This window comes from Tachypleus tridentatus, chromosome 13 (genome assembly GCF_004210375.1).
Source record: "Tachypleus tridentatus isolate NWPU-2018 chromosome 13, ASM421037v1, whole genome shotgun sequence".
NCBI classification, from domain to species: domain Eukaryota; kingdom Metazoa; phylum Arthropoda; class Merostomata; order Xiphosura; family Limulidae; genus Tachypleus; species Tachypleus tridentatus.
The window spans coordinates 188,449,207-188,469,590 of record NC_134837.1 but is presented as its reverse complement, the minus strand read 5'-3'; the positions used below and the strand labels follow the sequence as shown (position 1 = coordinate 188,469,590).

Genomic DNA, 20,384 nt, shown 5'->3' with positions numbered 1-20,384 from the left:
CATATCATGATATAAATTACAATAGAGATAGTTAACCGAGCTGTGTTGAGTGTAACATCTGTACACAGTAACCCTTTAACGGAGACAAAAAACGTTGATCTATAATTAATGATAACCTTCATGTGTCTTGAGGCATTACAGGAAGAATAGTTTCATCTGTTACATCAGTAAGCCTGCTTAGTTTGCTATATACATCATTATCTCCAATGTTCAGCACTAAATGTATTTTTTCAAAACTTCGATCAGAAATAAGCAGCAGTTGATGTGTTTTCTTATAGCAAAGCAACATCAGGCTATCTGTTGATCTCACCGAGGGAAATCGAACCACTGATTTTAGCGTCGGGAGACATACCGCTGTACTAGCGGGGGGCACGGCAATTTATACTTTATATTTTAATGTCATTTCAGTCTTACATTGTTGAAATGCTAGAGACTTTTCGTGAACTTGAGGAAATAATATACTGTCAACCATTTTCTTTAGTTTTGAAGGTATTTCAATCATGAGAATAATGTAACAATGGTGATAAGTGAAATAAAATATTTTCATCAGGATTAGAGTCGTTATATAGGTTTTATTATGACGTATAAATATAACGGATTTATACACATACACGAAGCAATATAACTTAAGATATATACATTTTGTTTGCTGTAGATCTTGTCGACACTGATACGGGAGGACATATATACACCAGGTTATATTTACTGTAAATCTTGTCTTCACTGACACCAGAGGATATATATACAGCAGGTTATGTTCACTGTAGATCTTGTCCTCATTAACACCAGAGGAATTATATAACCAAGTTATACTTAGTGTAGATCTTGTCCTCATTCATACCAGAGAAGTTATATACACCAAGTTACGTTTACTGTAAATCTTGTCTACATTCACACCAGTGAACTTGTATGCACCATGTTGTGTTTGATGTAAATCTTGTCACCATTGGTACCAGAGGAATTATGTTCACCAGGTTATGTTTATTGTGCATCTGGTCAACATTGATACCACTGGAATTTTATACACCTGGTTGTGTTTACTGTTGATCTTGTCCTCATTGATACCAGAGGAGATATATATAGTTAAGACAGAAAGTGTTCGTACCCCTTCGTCGTGAGTAGTTTTTTCCTCATAACTTGAAAAGTATCATGATTAGGTTAATGAGAGTAGAGCATATTATAAATATTATATTAACACACATCTACATATTTTTTATGTAAATTGAACGACAAATAAACTGTTTATAAACAAATAACCAAACATAGATGGGCAGAAAGTGTTCGTGCGTCTACTTTAATGGTCAGTTGTGTAGCCTTTCAGGTGAACCACTTGGCGCAATCTCTCCTCATAGTCCTCCGTGATCGTTTGACAGTACTCGACTGGTATTTTCTTCCATTCTTCTTTACAGAAAGCCTCCAACTCTTGCAAGTTTTTTGGATGACGCTGATGAACCCTGGTCTTCAACTCATGTCAAAAGTTTTCAATGGAGTTGAGATCAGGTGACTTATATGGTTCCTCTGCAACCAGGATTGCACATATTTCGATGTGTGCTTAGGGTCATTGTCGTGCTGGAAGATCCAACGACGCCCAAGCCGCAAGTTCCGAGCATCATTCTTGATATAAGTGCCTAATATATCAACGCACTTTTCTTTTTCATGATTCCGTTGACGCAGTGAAGACTGCCTTCACCAAAAAAGCTGAAGAAACCCATAGCATGATCAAGCCACCTCCGTGTTTAACTTTGGGGACGGTGTTCTTTGGAATATTTCGTTCCCCCTTCTTACGGAAAATATAGCGAACATCATTGTGACCGAAAAGCTCGATTTTAGTCTCGTCTGACCAAAGAATACTCTTCCGATAGGTAAAGGGTTTATCTACATGCTTTCTTGCATACGTCAATCATGCTTCTAAATGAACAGGCTTTAAATATGGAGTTCTACGAGGATGGCATGCTTTGAACCCAGAAGAGCGTAACATGTTCGTAACTGTAGAGGTGCTTACTTCAACCCCAGTTTCCCTTACCAGTTTCTGTTTGTAATTACGTGTTAAACGAGTGTTCCTACTAACGTCTCTGAAAACCTTCCTCTTGGTTCTCTCTGGAATTTTGGTGGGGCGTCCGGAACGAGGGAGGTTAGCAGTTGATCCTGTAAGCTTAAACTTGGCAATTATGCTTTGAACAGTAAATTTCGACACAATAAGTTGTGTAGCAATATCAGAAAGAGACACACGAAATTTGCATTTTATAATCGGTTTTTAAATCACTGGACAGTTGTTTCCTGTTCGCCATGATGACCAAGCAGATAATGACAGAGACGGCGCTAAATTGCCGGAAGTACATGTTTTGCTGGCTAAATTCCAATAATTATGAACCCAGTGTTTAGTTCTGGAATGGCATAATGTACTTTATTCGCCAAACTAAACAAAATTTTTACGGGAATATCAGTTTTTTCACGCGTTCTGAACTGTACAAACACTTTCTGTTCTTCCTATTTTTGGTTATTTGTTTATAAACATTTATTTGTCGTTTAATTTACATAAAAAATATGTAGATATGTGTTGCTGTAATATTTAAAATATACAATACTTCCATTAGCCTACTCGTGATACTTTTTAAGTTATGAGCAAAAAACCACTCGGGACGCAGGGGTACGAACACTTTCTGTCGTAACTGTACACCAGGTTATGTTCCCGGTAGATCTTGTCGACATTGATACAAGAGGAGAAATATACACAAGGTTATCTTTACTGTAGAACTAGTCCTCATTGATATCAGAGGAGATATATACACCAGATTATCTTTAGTGTAGATCTTGTCGATATTGATAGCAGAAGAGATATATACACGTATACCAGGTTACGTTTACTGTTGATCTTGTCCTTATTAACACCAGAGGAGATATATACACCAGGTTGTGTTTACTGTAGGTCTAGTCGACATTGATACCAGAGAAGTTATATACACCAGTGTTATGTTTACTGTAGATCTTGTACTCACTGATACCAAAGGAGATACAAACACCAAGTTATGTTTACTGTAGATCTTTTTCTCCGTGCTACCAGAGGAGATACATACACCATTTTATTTTTACTGTAGATCTTTTCCTTATTGATACCAGAGGAGTTATATACAGAACATTATGTTTACTGTTGATCTTGTCCTCAGTTATACCAAAGGAGTTATATACATCAGTTTATGTTTTCTGTTGATATTGTCCTCATTGATACCAGAGGAGATACATATACCAGTTTATGTATACTCTAAATCTTGTTGACATTGATACCAGAGGAAATGTGTACATAATGTTCAAGTTTACTGTAGATCTTCTCCTCATTGACACCAGAGGTGTTATATACACCAGGTTATGTTTTCTGTAGATCTTGTCCTCACTGACACAAGAGAAGTTATATACACTGCTGCCCAGAATCTTAAGGCCAATAAACATAGAGAAAAAATATGCATTTTGCGTTGTTAGACTCAACCACTTATTTGAGTAGAGCTTCGAAAGATGAAAATAAGAAAAGGAAAAATAAAAATAAAAAACTTTTTTAGCATTTAATAGGGAAAATGTGAACACTGTGAAATTAGCCTAAATACTAGTTGGTCAAAAGAGTAAGACCATACTGAAATGAAGCGTTAATCGGTAAACACGTAACAAAATTAATCATTTATGTTCAAGTATTAGCGTTGTCAACATCTCCCACTGACATCACTTGTGTTACATTGGGTAAAAATATGGCAAAGGCTAAAAAGTTGACAGAGTTTGAACGTGGCAGAATTGTCGAGCTGCAAAAGTAAAGTCTCTTTCAACGTGCCATCGCTGGTGAGATTAGGCGTAGTAAAACTACTGTTGCAAATTTCTTTAAAAACCCTGAGGGATAAGGAACGAGGGATAACGAGAATTTGAAGTGGTCGGCCCAAAAAAATTTCGCTGGCGTTGAGCAGGAGGATTCGACGGGTTATCCGACAAGACACCAGTCGATCGTTGAACTCGATTAAGGCCCTTACGGACGCAAAATACATGCTCAAGAACAATAAGACGGCATCTACGAGAGAAAGGCTTTAAAATCCGTAAACGTCTTCAAAAACCACGCCTCTTTCCACACCACGAAACAGCTCGGTTAAACTTTGCTGAGAAGCACCAAAAATGAGTCGTAGAAAAGTGGACGAAGGTTTTCTTCTCTGATGAGAAAAATTTAACCTGGATGGTCCAGATGGCTTCCAACGTTACTAGCACAATTTTATCTACGACACAGTGGAGGAGGTTCCATCATGATTTGGGGTGCTTTCTTCTTCCATGGAACAACGGAGCTTCAGGTTATATAGTGGCATCAAACAGCAGCTGGCGACATTGGCTTGTTGGAGAGAGCATCCTTATTGACTGAAGCCCCTCGCTTGTGTGGAAATTACTGGATCTTTCAGCAAGACAACGCTGCAATCCACAATGCCCGCAGGACAAAGGACTTTTTATGGCGAATAACGTGATTCTTTTGGACCATCCAGCGGGATTCGCCCGAACTGAACCCCATTGAAAATGTTTGGGGTGGATAGCAAAGGAAGTATATAGAAATGGACGTCAATTCCAAACAGTGCATGATCTTCGTGAAGCCATCTACACCACTTGGAATAACATTCCAGCCAGCCTTCTGCAAACGCTTATATCGGCCATGCCAAAGCGAATTGTTGAAGTTATTCGCAATGACGGCCGTGCAACTCACTATTGAGACCTCTTGTTGGGCATTTCCTACCATATTTAGGTGTTCTTTAGCCTAGTATTTGGGCTAATTTTATAGTGTTCACATTTTCCCTATTAAATGCTAAAAAGGTTTTAATTTTCCCTTTTCTTATTTTCATCTTTCGAAGCTCTACTCAAATAAGTGGTTGAGTCTAACAACGCAAAATGCACATTTTTTCTTTATGTTCATTGGCCTCAAGATTTTGGTCAGCAAGGTACACCTGTTTGTGTTTACTGTAGATCTTGTCGACATTAGTACTAGACGAGATATGTACACCAGTTTTTGTTTACTGGAGATTTTGTTCTCATTGATGCCAGAGGTGTTACATACAACACCTTATTTTTACTGTTGATTTTTTCCTCATTGACACCAGAGAAGTTATATACACCAGGCTATGTTTACTGTAGATCTTGGTTACATTGACATCTTCAGTCATTCACCCTAGAACCTATTATCTTAAGTTGACGTAATGCTATCTAGACTCTTCGTTGCGTAAGTCATCAAATACAGTGTAACTATTTTACCTTCACTTAGAGGCATCTCAATTCGCGTTTCTGATGACGACACACGTGATTTGCCAGTATCATCATAATACTATTTTGTTTTTCATACCAATGCTCAGAATCTACTTGTTTACAGAAGTGTGAGCCCACTATTGTAGAACTACTGTATGATGAAGAGTTAGCTGTTAATTTCATTTCAAGTAATTTGGAGCAGTGTGGCTCCATATTATATATTAATTGACTGCTGCCTTATATATTGTATTATAATAAAATATAATTAATTGAAGACCTCATTAGAAATCATCTAGCTGAAATTTTTGCCCCCTGTTTCAGTTATTTATATCTTTGTATTCATATAATTGTATCTTTAGTCTCGAGGGCCTTTGTAAGTACCGTTGCATCTCAGTATTATCATTTTATTATTCATTAGCGTATAGCCAGTCAGGAATGATGGGTTCAATACTACCACCCCACCCTATGCTATACCATAACCTCACATTTCATAGTTAACTGAGCCAAGTAAACTTCTAAATCAAGCTTGACCAACAAAAAGGCATAATGTGCAGTCGTGGCAGTAGAACATTGGTAAATTCATTTGTAAGCTAATGAGAACAGATCATTCATGAATTGAATTTGTAGCATACTTATTCGTAAAAATCAGTTAGATTAAGGACTTATAATGTATAGAAAAGCCAGTGCGTTTTGATAACACTGCATTCAAACAATGACTTTTATGCCATATTGCTTTGTAACAAAAGTGTCTGTACAAATATAATAGTACTATCTGTTGTATGACCATGTGACTGCTTAAAATTATATGGATGGATCTACACCAAATTTGGTATGGATATTCAATGTGCCCTTGGAGAGAAACGTAAAATGTTCAATTTTTTTACGTTTGACGGTTTTTATGGGCGTGTTTGCATTTTATATCATTACTGCATACCTTGTTGATGGATATTCATTAAATTTGACATGAATGTTGACTGAGATCTTGTGAAAATACACAAACGGTTTCACATTTTATGTTTTGCAGTTTTATGGGCATTTTTTACAATTACATATAAAAGAAGCAACTTTTCATGTCCTAAGATAACCTTTTATTAACATAACTTACATCCATGGGACAGGTAGGTACTCCTGCTTGTAACCTAATACTATTGTTAACCTCTATACTGAAAGTATAAAATAAAGCTTGTTGACAACAAAACTCGAAGAATATTTTTTGATTTCTTAAGTTAGAATCTTCATTGAATAAAGAAGGTTTTTATTTAATAAGTACTTTTACACGAGATCTTACTGAATATATGCTGAGAAGAAAACACTGGAAAATCTGGCTTCCATGTTTGAGAAATTATATTGGTCTCATAACGTAAATGATAATACATTCTTTAGATTCCTGGTGGAACTTGAATATAGTTCCAAGCATATCAATTTCTCGTTCAACATTCGTTCTGATAGACGTGACCTCTCGGAAGCAGTGATGGTCTGTCAGTTACTATAGAGTAAGGGACGTTGGCCATTGAATTAAAAAGTTTTGTGGTTTTCACTAAAACTTCATTGTTTGAAGTATAATGTTAGCAACGGTAGCCTCGTCCCAGAATTTCGAGTAGTGATGTATTAATAAAAGACACTAATCAATCCAGAATGTGTTAAAGATTATCTTTAATAAATGAATACTGTGGGGTTATTAATCTTAAACAGGTAAATCCCAAAGTTTTATTAATCATCTGTAGTTTATGGTAATAAATTAATACTTAAGCATAATATAGCTATGTGTGATTGGTTTAAAGCTTTAACGTCTTTAGTAGTAATTAAGTAGTCAGTACAGTACAGAAATTTTATTATACATTTAAGAAACTGTTGTAAGTTGGGCCTACCTCTGTTGAACAATATAGGACACTAATATGAGAAGTCATCCTTTATAGTACAAAAATCTTTACCCTGTTCTTCTGTCCAGAATATAAATGAATTTTGGACTTGACATTCACTCTAATTAATTCACTTTTTAGCTCAATAATTGTACCACAAAATTGAAATGGCACTGAAATAATTCGTTCATTGATTCTCTGAATAATTTTCTTTATCTAGTTCACTTGTTCTGCCATTTATATCGCCCCATTTTCTATTTATTACAAAAAATTCCTAGATTATCACATGACCATCATTACGTAATGACATACTCCTAGTAAAGAATTATTTAAAACAAAATGTTAAAAAATGTAGCTTACAAGAAAACTTTTGCCCTTGTACTTGCTTATAATGTCAGACATGTGTTTTTGAAGTGATAAGAACAAGTGACATTGATTTGTCAACCAATTTTCATTAGAGCAAAAAATAACTGTAGTATCCACAACTTACAATACGTTTTCGGTCCCCATATTATCTAGATAAATTATTCAAAATTTGTATATGCTTTGCATTGGTTTCACAATAGATCATAAATTACGAGAGAGCTGTTAAATTACTCTTACCTTAGCTATTCACGTGACTGGGTGCGTTTGCCATAGTCGTTACAAAGTTCCCTATTAGGAAAGCTTGCCTTTAATGAAACATTACAGATGGCGATAGAGATGTCATTTGTGGTTAACAAAATGATATCCAAAAGACTTGTAACCTAAAGCTATTTAACAAGTTCTAAATATTCATATCGTCTGACTTAGTAGTGTAGTGCTAAATGTTATAATGCTGGCGCCATGCCAGATTTTTCAGACCTTTGACTGATGTCACCATCAGCATAAAGATTTTATACTAAAAACGCAAATTACGTGTTTGTAAATTCTTTTTAAATAAGGAAAACATGAGCAACACTAAGTATTTGAGACTAGTAACGAGCTTAAATGCATATATCATCGAAAGAAAATACAACACTCACTTCCTTTAAATTTAAACATCAATAAGAAAATAACAAAGATTGGGTAACACATATATATAAACGTTCGAAACGCAAGGTGCAACAGTAAACTGTGTATGTTCTAAACACACAGAATAAACGTAAGATGTATTTTATTAAGTGTTTTAGTACTATACTCGTGTGTCTCAATAACCACCTGCCTTATGACATATTACTATTTTAACACTTTTAGTCTTACTCAAGAACCAGAGAAAACGCATTGTGTCTGAGATCAGCTTCTGGAGAGTGTGTGTTGATCATTCTGAGAGAGTTCTACCAGTAGACATGGGGATCACAAACAGCCAGAGTACTCTCTGACACTCTGATAATTTAGACATAAAAGATGTTTAATGACAGTTGTGAACTAAATAACTCTTTATCGGGTCTATTCCGTTGATAAGAGTTGTTTTAAATTTGTATATATCTCTTTAAGGTGGCCATATATTTAACTTTCTATATTGTAAGTGTTATTTATTGTAACGCCTAAACGTTGCTCAACACAAAGGTAGCTATCGAGAAACCTGCCATATGAGTGCCGTCGAAAGTAGCCTCATTAATTTATAGTGGGGACAGCTGATATAAGTGTTTAAAAATATTATTTTGAAATACAATACAAGTGATAACATTTTAACTTGCTTAGATTCTCATCACTTTAAGACAAAACCAACCTATCGAGTAAGACCCTCGCTGTAATTATGAGTAAGGTGCAAAAAATTATTGGAGGGTTTGGTTTAAATAACAGTACAGGAAATACTCATACACAAAACAAAGATGGACGAAGCAATTAGTGCTAATGCTGTAATAGAAACATTGAGCTGTTGTGAAATCCAAAACTGCTACCACAAACTCTTGTTTTAAATTTGCCAAAATTTTTTATTTCATAGTAAAACAAACAACCTTTCTCCTTTGAATAAATTTCACTTTCAACACACAAATTTGAAAGGCACTTGGTCACAGATGGGTTGACGGAGTTTATAGGCTTACAACGACAACACCCGGGACTCGATTCTCAGAAGAAAACAAAGAGAAAGTCGTTTCAACTACATCTCGTGAACTAACGTGTTTAAGATCACGTAAGGGTTTTTATTTAATGGTTAAATCACGAGGTTGCATCACAAGTGACCTGCTATTACCATAATATTAAATAATATTAATATCTACACGACCCCTTTAGGTAAAGCTTATGTCAGTTTCATGATACATACGGTTAAAATTTAACGTGCTCTAGCTATAACTTGAGTTAGTACTTAACAGAAAATTGAGGTAAATAGAAAAAGAAATAATGAATGAACAGTAAGCTGGCCCGGCATGGCCAGGTGGTTGAGGCACTCGACTCGTAATTTTAGGGTCGCGGTTTTGAATCCCCGTCACACAAAACATGCTCGCCCTTTCAGCCATAGGAGCATTATAATGTGACGATCAATCCTACTATTCGGTGGTAAAAGAGTAGCCCAAGAGTTGACGGTGAGTGGTAATGACTAGCTAACTTCCCTCTAATCTTACACTGCTAAATTAGGGACGGCTAGCGCAGATACCCCTCGTGTAGCTTTGCGCGAAATTCCCCCCAAAAAACAAAAAAAACAAACAAACAGTAAGTAAAACAATAACAATATAAAATTAGAATCCACTATCACTGTAAACTTTGCGCTTAACAACAAAGAATAAATACAATATATTTTAAAGTAAATTTGCGTTTATCAATTCTATATATTATTGGAGATGTAATTTAGTACCATAAATAACTACCAGATAATTTTGGATGATGCAATAGGCTTGAGTATGTGGTGAACATGAAGCGATCAGAAAAGGACGTTTTGCGATGTGATTATCAACTGAATTTAATGAATTTTAGTAACTGCAGAAGCTAGCTGACAAAATACAATAAACTAGAGCTCTGTTTTCAAAGCCTAATCTATTTCGTTATGAATTATCAAGTAATGTTATTTAAAACTTTCACGCAACCTGTCTTTCTTCGTTGTTTTAGGCCTTGGAATCGGCTTTGTCAAAGAGGCTACCCTTTTTGTTTTACTTTCTGTGAAAGAAGTTCAGGCTTACGACTTTACGCTTTTAAAATTACCTACAGGAGTCCATTTTCAGTAGTAAAGAAGACTTCACATCGGGATAACTCCGTATTAAATATTACGGAATTGCCAGAGATACTTCCAGGCTGTTGCAAAGTAATATTAACTACTACTGGCGTTACTACTAATACTAGTAGTACTAGTGGATATCAGTATCAGTGTTATCACAGTCTGCACAGAAATACAGCAGTGCCTAAGTCTGACCCTGTATTATACTTACCTAAAAAATTGTGGTTAGCAGGAAATTTTCCTTTCCTATTTTCAAATTTGAGTTGTAGATGGAAAACAAATTTTTGGAAAATTTTCAGTTTCTCAACAGTGGGCACTTTATTTTTAGTGTTATTTTCAATAGGAGTTACTGAAGTGTATTGTGAGAGCAAACAACGTAACTCTTCTGAAGTCGCTAGTGAGTAAACTTTTATTAATTTTTTTTTAAACAATGTAGTATTTTCACTTGGTTGTTAATGCAGTTCTTATTTTAAATGGAGAGTAGAATGATAGCATGCCAATGGAGTTGGGTAGGATAAAGGGGCTTTTTCAATTAGCTCTTTCCTCCATGTTTTGGCACATATCCAGGTGAGAGTACTACCATTAATTGGTTGTAGATATTGTATAGTGATACTGTTTTTATTTGTGGTTTATTCCACTCATCAGTCTTGATTTTGTAGGTGAAGCATATAATTAAATAGGATTAAAAGATTTTTTTGTTAGTCTCCAGTTGTTAAAATGACAAAGAATTGTCTTTCTTTGTGTCATGTGGATAGTTGGAATAATTGGAAACATTAAATTTAATAATTTCTATCTATAAGTTGTGACACAAATATTGTTAAAGCTTAATAGAGTTGAATTACTCATGATTAATGGACAATATGTCACTTACCTGGATATATAGAGTAATTGAACATGGTAATAATCAAAAACAGTTTCATTACATTAATCTGTGTCATTGAAGCACATAGGTAATCAGTATTATCAATTAATTGTGACCTTTGAAGTGGTCACTTAATATATTTTCCAATGAGTTAGAGCTGTTAGTTACTTCGAAGTTTTTGATCATGTTTCAGATGCCAGACTGTTAGCAGCTGCACGAGTTGGACAGAGTGAGGAAGTTAGAAGGTAAACTTGAATATGTATCACTTGTAAACACATGTTACATAATAAAATAGAATATAAAATAGATTTAATGTGAATGATTTGTAAACAGTCATATTTGGCTTGTTAATAGAATATGAAATATACTAAATATGAATCATATGTGAACTGGCAAGACAGTAAAATATGAAATATACCAAATACGATTGACTTGTAAACAATCATGTTAGATATGGCATTAGAATATGAAATATGCTACATCTAATAATTTGTAAAAAATCATGTTAGATATTGAATTTTGATATTAAAATTTGTGAAGTCATGTTATATATGGAATTAAAATTTGACATACATTAAATTTGTATAACTTCTACTTTTTTACACATAACTTTTGTTACTTAACACTTGTATTTAAAAGAGAATTACAGTTGTAGTATTTTTAAGCTTGTGATATTTTCAATGAAATGTACCTTTTTTTGTGGGTGTTTGCCAAGTGCTAGCTTTTATTTTCGAATGTATCTCCAAGTACTATAGAGATGTACATTATTCTTTTTCATGTGTAGTAATTTTTAGTTTTAGCCTTATGTTTATTCAGAGTTATGATGTAATGGCTATTAACAGTGCTGCCAGTAATTTTTATTTGTAAGTAGTAGTTACTCCTGGAATTCTATCACTGGAGGTTTTTTTTACAAAGTGCAGCAATAATATTTTGTAATAAAAGTAATTTAAATAATTATGAATTGTTTTATTATTTCAAAAGGTGAAACTTGGCACAGGATTAATTTATCAAATTAAATCACCATCTAGTCATAATAAACACACATAATGAATGGCATTACAACTTTTTACTTTTTTACCAAAAATTTGATCTTTTATGAGTGTCCCAATAGAAACTTCTGGTAGTCAGGGGCTGTATTAAGAAAACTGAATTTTTTAGCCTTACACAAGTGCACACCATACCTGGAGCACTATTATTAACATGAACTTGTTGACAAAAAAATTATAATCAGTTTTTCTCACTTCCAAGTGACATTGTATTAAGTTGTAACTGGATTATAGTTTCATGCCAGGAACAAACAGAAGTTAACATGTGTAAGTAAATTTTAAACATTTAACTTCTACTAACCTATAAATCATATTATGGAACTTTCCACCAACTATTTATAAAAATAAATATCTTCCATACATGGGAAACTTTGTGCATATTTGTAATTTAACAACAAAATGTATGCATAAAGAATCATAGATGTAGAATGTCACCACTGGATAAAAGTCAATGGGCCTGTGGGTATGGCACTACTGTAACAAATTCTACACCATTGATTTTGTTTTACTGTTTTCACCCTGTTATCATTGTATAAGATACAGTATATGATGATATCATCAGGAATTGGCAGTGGTCAGTAGGTTTGAGGTCAAGACAATTATGTGTTATATTTTGTGTTTACTTATGTTGCACTAGTTGATAGATTGAAGATTAGGGGAGGTATTTTGTATTTCAAGCATTCTTCACTGTTCAGGGAATATGCTACATTCTATGTCCAAGTGTTCTACACCAGTTGGAGAGTATTTTACATTCCATGTTGAAGTACTCTACACTAGTCAAGGAGTATGGTACATTCTATGTTCAGGTATTCTATACTAGCTGGATAGTATGCTATATTCCATGTTCAAGTATTCTACCCTAGTCAGGGAGTATGCTACATTCCATGTTCAGGTATTTTACACTAGTCTAGGAGTATGCTGCATTTCATGTTGAAATATTTTAAACTAGTCAGCATTCAATAAGGTGAGCTACGTTTTCACTATTGCAAATTTTGCCCAGTACATTTTAACTTCCTGGTTTTTGTGAAATTGAAAAGAAGCATAAGGGTTTGAAGTTCTTTGTTTTATTTATGGAAGTAGCTGCTCAGAGTATACCGTTATGTGACAGTAGTTCACACCTTTTCAGTGCAGTTTTTATTTCAAATGGCTTTGTTGTAAGGCTTTCGTGGAAAGAACTCCAGTACTACTCCTTGCATGCTTTGAATTAACCATTGGTGTACAAGAATGACAGGTTTCCAGTACTTGTTTCAATAATCTGGTCATAGAGAAATTCATAGATGCAGCATCCAGAAATTTGACCAGTGTATGTGGAATAGTGTGGATACTTTAGGGACTCAGCTTGTATACTTTTATCTGATCTGTTGAATCTGTTCCTAGTTATAAGGTTTCTTCAAGAAGTGTAAACGTATATTCATATGGCGTGAATATACATCAAAACTTGCACAGTAACTCTCTTTCAAGATATCTTTTGATTGTAGAAGATATAACTGAGTATTTTATCAAAAGTCTCCTTAATTCGTGATATACATCACAATATTTAATGTCAAAGGTTTAATTTGATATTCTTTGTATACCTTATATCCATCATATAGAATAGCTGGATTACCTTACAGTAGTTTTAAACTTTCTAATATAATCTCCTTTTATTAAGTATTTTATCAAAAGTTTCCATAATTCATGATGTACACCACAATATTTAATGCTAAAGGTTTAATTTAATATTATGTGTTTACCTTATATCCCATATGTAGAATAGCTGGATTATATACTAGCAGTTTTAAACTTTCTAATATGATCTCCTTTTGTTAAATATTTTACCATGAGTCCCCTTAATTCATGATGAAAAACTATTTGTGGGTGAGGGTTTTTCTTTATATGCCTTGTATCCCATATAGAATAGCTAGATTACATTCTAATGTTTTTGTATATTAGAGCATATTCTTTTATTATGTATTCTTGTTATGAGTAGTGTTTTAAATATTTTGTGACAGGTTTCCTCAATTCATGATGTCTGTCTCAGTATTAAGTACTGTGTTCCTTTTTTAACTTTAACACATATCTGATATATTTTCTATAATCTTTGTATTTTTGAATTATCATTTAGTATATATTCTACTTTAAAGTTTGATTCTTTAGTTAGTACCATTCCATTTCTTTTATCAAGCCCTCAGTTGCACAGCAGTATATCTGTGGATTTCTACAGCTAGAAACTGGGTTTTGATACCCATGATGGGCAAAATGCAGACAGCTTTTGTGCTTAATAATAAACAACAAATTCCATTATCGGTCTTTATTAGGATTAGTTTTTTTTTCTTGTATATTATTGTTTTTGAATTCAAGTACAATATAAGTAAAGAAGAAATATTTACATTAAAACATTAAATAATAATTATAAATGACCAGTTATTTTGCTAATTATAGATTTGCAAGTTGTTTTTCTCATTATTTATACTTTTTTAAGGTTGATTGGACAGGGTATAGACGTCAATAGACATCACCCTCTTGGCTGGACACCCTTGCATGTTGCAGCAGTAAATGGACATTCCAAGTATGTTTGTTTGTGTTTGGTTATTTGTATTTGTGATGTATATTAAATTATTTTGATTTGTTTATATATAAAAATGTATGGTATAATTTTTTAGTTGTATATATATATATATATAATGTGTGTGTGTGTGTTTGTATGTGTTATGTATGCATCATATAATTGTGTTTAATGTTTATAGTTATTTGTGCTTTTATAATTATGTATATTTATATGTATGAAAAAAGTGCTGTGGGTATTTTTATAATCTTATTTGTGATTGTTTCGTATAAAAGATTAGTAAGTTGTTTATTGTGAGATGTTGCAAATTAGTTAGAACAAGAAGATTCACATGTTTTTACTTGCATGATAAAAATAAATAATGTTTGTTTTTTGTTCAAAACCTTCACATTCTTTGTCACAGTGAGTTTCAAGTAATCATAATGATGTTTCCAGATTTACCTATTTAGTCTAAAAGTTATTTTATTGGAAGATCAGTTCTACTATTTCATAAGTAGTAAGATTATCTTTAATTACCCAAGGCACAAGTGCATTAGACTGAGTGTGATGTATTCACGACGTCAAATCTGAACCCTGAGAATCAGGAGAAAATAAAATTATCTGTAATAAGAAACAGAAGCCAAACAGGAAAATTTTGGCACCTATTTCAAATCTACATACAAACAAGATAAATATTTTCCAAAGTTGAGGGTTGCATATCTTGTAATAAAAACATTTTACCAGTATCATATAAGCAAAGGTTTTATTATTGTGTGATAATGCAACCCATAAGATAATGTAATGAAATTGTTGGTGAAAGCACAATAAATGTTAATGTATTCAACTTGTTTCTCAAATAGTTTCAATTACCTGGTACCTTGAGAATTTCAATACAGTCTTACCTTCACTTTCACAAGGCTATCTTAATCTTCACCTGCTCTCTAAGCATTGCTAAAAAAATTTCACAATCAGCACACCAGTCTAGATACCCTATCAATTTTGTGCCATTTTTGAAAATGCACATAACGTGTGATTACTCTATACCAATAGTCTTGTACCAAGTACATTGACACAGCTAGTTCCATCTACTATTTCCACCCAATCTATTGGGACAACATTGTTTAGATGTGTGTGTTTTCAATTGAGGCTACTGTTTGTAAACATGCTTCTTTGTCAGTACAATTTGTTTCTTTTTGGTAGTTTATGATGTTCATATTTATTTATTGTTAGCACATTAGAAGAGATCTGAATATGGATTTGTGATCAGTGTTTTGACTGTGGTAATTCCTGTTATAGTTGGCAGATTTACTGGTGATTTGCTGAGGAGGTACAGACCTTAACTAGCAGAAGCCAGATTTAAATGTTTGGTGGACACTATCTTCTTTTCACTGGGATAATGTTTCTGAGGAAGGATATAATCGTTGAGAAAGACAATTTGGTCTCTCACTTTCAGGTACTTTTTTTTTCTGGTTTGTCACATTTCACAACTTTTCAGGAGTTTCACCTTCTGCCAGTTGCCATGCTGCCACATCATGCTTAAGGCAGAGAGGTCTTCTTTATCTCTCTCCCCCTTGATTCCAGTTTTCCAAGGGAATCTGTGGTAATTTTTTTAATGTACTCCTCAGAATTGGCATTGCTCAGATGTCCTCTATGTGGCTTTGTCCTTAGTTATACATGAAAGATCTAAATATTTCACATCATTGCTTCTGTTTTGGTTAGTAAATGTTTATGCATCCTTTGACAGCCAACATGCTTTAGATGAATTGGGAGCTAGATACTAATTATTACTTTTCTTAGATGCACTTGGTCGTTTTGCATGTTCTTGAATATTATGTACTTTGTATACTTAAAGTTATGTAGGTTTGTAGTTTGTAATTAATAAGTTCTTTAACCCTTTCAATATGGGTTCACTATAATATACACAAGTTTGTCTACACATTTGTTTACACATTAAGTATTTGCACTGTAACTTTTCATTCAGCATGTGTATCTTCACAAATTTTGTATACTTTTAGTAAATATTACAAATATTTTGTTATAAAAAAAATAGTTTTTTTTAATCATAACATGAAATCACTTTGCACTCAGACTAGTAATGAAACATTTTTTTCACAAACACGTTTAGTAAAATATTTTATGTAATGAAAAAAATGTTTCATTACTACTAGTCTGAGTGCAAAGTAATTTCATGTTATGATTAAAAACTATTCTTTGCCTCAACAATCTCAAATATTTGTATAATTCTCTAAAACCTTCTAAACACATTTCAAATGTTTGTTTCAGTAAGACTTAATTTTGTTATTTTGTATACCCTTAACTATGTGATGTTTTTCACTTAACCAACCTAATAACTATCATAAAAAAAAAATAGAAATAAATATAAATTACGTTTTTTCATGTTAGAACAACTAAATATCATAACATGAAAATGTTTAGTTTAAGTAGCTTAAGTCTCATCATGTTGTGTATTTATTATATTGACCTTACAGTTGTGCATAGCAAACATCAAATTGTTTGCACTGACACAGTGCATGTGCACTCATGTTACATATCCAGTAATATAAAACTTACCTTTAGTCTTCCCTGCCTTGGATGTGTTTTAGTGCACTAGTATTTTGTAATATACAGTCACATTTAAATTATTATACATTATATATACATGTATATTGATTATTACTATTTAGAAATAAATTAATAAACTTATTTTTTATTGAAATATAGAACAATAAATCAAGAAGCAATAAAAAATTTCTCTTCTCACTATGACTTTTATACTTGGTTGTTGCTGAGTCTTTTAAAATTTCACACATGGAGGATATCAAACAATGTTTTTTAGGTTTTGGTATATACAGTTGAACAAAAAATATATAAATAACTACACTGATACCATACAATTCCACTATAATTTATTAAGCTTAGTAATGAAGATGTATTTAGATTTTAATAAGTATGAAACTTCAAGCATATTAAAGACACAACCTACCTCCTTGAAAACTTGAATTGAAAGAAAGTGGTAGGTTTTTCACCGATTATAATGGCTAAGAAAATCACTCTGGGGACATTCTAAGCTGTTGATTGGTTATTCTCATGTTATATATTGAAGTTAGGGTTTATAAGGGACCATTTCAAAAGTGGAAAGAGTTGAACAGGCTTACTGTGTATTATTCAGTATGTAAGTTATATCTCATCAAAATAAAAAAATACAAGGTTCTTATTTTATATTCTAGCTTGTCAGTATTAGTAATTTGACTTCCTAATTTGTATAGAACTATAGACTTAATATTTTGATATCACAAACATCTAATTTTAATCAGTGGTGTATTCAACATACCATGTTACTCACTAAAATCTATATTTAAATGTTTTCTTTTAATATTTACTTTTAAATTAAAGAATTAACTTGTATATAATATTAAAGTTGGAATTATAATCTACAATTATAATCTACAAACTTGTTGACATAGTCATAAAATAGAAGTTCAGTAAAATGTCAACAAATGTGATGGCATGGCCTTTGACTTGTGACACATTGCAAAAAAAGTTAATTAAATATGTTTAGATGGTATGCAAGTTATTCTATTTGAGTACTTTTTCCTTGTCATTGTTAACTGTGTGCATTATTCTATTTTTAATCAATGTAGAACTTAATTACATGTCCTTTATTGTTAGGGTTTATTTAGAGGACTTGTAAGTTAGATATTTGCTATTAATGTGTTGTGTGGGTAATTTTCATTGGTTTGCAATATTTGTTACTATTATATACATTGTGGACTATGTAAATATAGGTACTTTGTCCATTTGATATTTACAAGTACTTTATTAACTAGGTATGTTTAGATAGTTTGTTCCATATTATTACTATTGGTAATATAAAATTCATTGTTCTATATATATAATTTTGTTTTCATCATTGTTAAATATATACCTTCTCATCCTACTTTTCATCAGTACAGGATGTAATTATGTGTCCTTTGTCATCTAGATTAACTTAAATGAATGGTAAGTTATATGTCAATCATTAACGTGTTTTCTAGGTAGTATTGGTGTGTTTACAGGTTTGTTATTGTTACATATTTTAGGGACTAAATAAATATAACAGGTTTGTCAATATGATTTCTGTAAGTATTTTCTTAAATAGATATGTTTAGTTTTGTAAGTTATGTATAATTCTACTCAAAACATGTAATTCATTATTCTATTTGAATTAGTTTTTTCAGCAATTGTTAAATATATAACTTATCTGAATTTTTGTCATTGTCAGTATTAAACTTTTTGGCTTTTTTACATCACTGATGCACCACTTTCTTTCCTGTTTATAATACTAGAAACCTCATTTTCTCCTTGTAATCTGCTACTTGGACTTCTTCCCTTCAGTGCACACTTCTTCAGTAGTTATTTTTCCTCTAAGCTTAGGGCTCTATTATTTGTAGTAACCTCAGTTTTTAAATACTGATGGGATGCAACATGTGTAGGATTCCTGATTGTAATGGGGAAGGTTTTTTCCAACCTTTTCTCAAAAGTCTATTCATATTTCTTCCTTCTAACTTTAGTCAGGCCCAGTCTTTTCTTTATCTTTGGGTTTGGATCAAGAAGACCCCTCACCTCACATTTTCTTACAACTTGATATGCTCTATCTCTGGAGGTGTGGGCTTTTTTGGAAGTTCTCTTTTTTCCATGGGTCAGACTCGTTTGTTCTATTTGGTGGACACTCCTAGACTAATGGAACTTCTCCTCAGATCCCATGCTTGGTGGTTAGCAACCAAACCATGGTGGGGATGTTGTTTACTCCATCCACTTTTACATGTGTTAACAGGTTCATCTTTAGAGGGTTAAGGTACTTTTTTCACATGAGATTTCAGTTCTCTGGTTGATCAAGGAGTCTACTCCTCATATCACCATTCCCAAGACTTTGGCAGCTCATCAAGCTTTGTCACACTTCCTTCATCTCGTACAGTGGGTTGGCTGTTGTACATTTTGACATTTCCACACTGGTCACTTATATCACCGAGCCAAGAATTACCAAGTGCTTCAGGGTCCTGGATCTCCTTTCTGGACCCATAGTCACTACATTGTGACCTTTGTTTGCATTTTTTTGTTTTCCTGAATCTAGTGATGGATTTTTTTTCCTCCCAAGATGATTTTCCTCAAGGGTTAGTCCCTTAATCCACAGGTCTTTAGGTGGGTGTGTTCTCATCTGGGAACACCTCATATATGCCTGTACCGTCCATTTGTACACCAGTTTACTTCTCTGTAGTCTCCAGTTCCTCACCCACTTACTCTGGGAGTGGTCATATTCTGTCAATGCAAACATTTTTTCCAATTGCTTCAACCTTTAGTTGTACCATCTCCCTTACCTTTCCCTCTATCTTGGTCTTTATTTTGTTGACCTTAGTCAGACATTGTTCATTGACACCATATTCTGTCTTCACACATAGATTTTGTCAGGTTCATTGTCTCAGCCCAGGGACTGACTACATGTATAGCATCTGTCCTTTCCCAATCCATTAGACCTTCCATACTCACTTTCCACAGGTGATGGTATATCTTGCATCTTTGGTCTCTGGGACATGATTTATGCCCTTTCCACCTTTCCATTTTTCATCTGTACGTATTCTTCACCTGGTTGTTTGACAACTGCTTGTCCACTTTGACTGTATCTAGCTATTTAGTGGCCTTGTCAAATACCTTCTGTTTAGCCAGGTTTTGTTTTCCACTGTTATTTTCTTCCTTT

General features: G+C 33.2%; 1 protein-coding gene across 1 annotated transcript in view; it reads left to right on the top strand.

Moving 5' to 3' along the window:
* Positions 1–9,879: 9,879 nt before the first annotated feature.
* The window catches only part of LOC143240199 (mitochondrial disaggregase-like), a 53,989-nt gene continuing 43,484 nt past the window's right edge, over positions 9,880–20,384 (top strand). Inside the window, exons 1-3 of the mRNA XM_076482269.1 lie at positions 9,880–10,618; positions 11,277–11,328; positions 14,591–14,677. Of these exons, the coding sequence (XP_076338384.1) occupies positions 10,054–10,618; positions 11,277–11,328; positions 14,591–14,677 (704 nt within the window). The 5' untranslated portion in view covers positions 9,880–10,053. The remainder of the gene's footprint in view (positions 10,619–11,276; positions 11,329–14,590; positions 14,678–20,384) is intronic.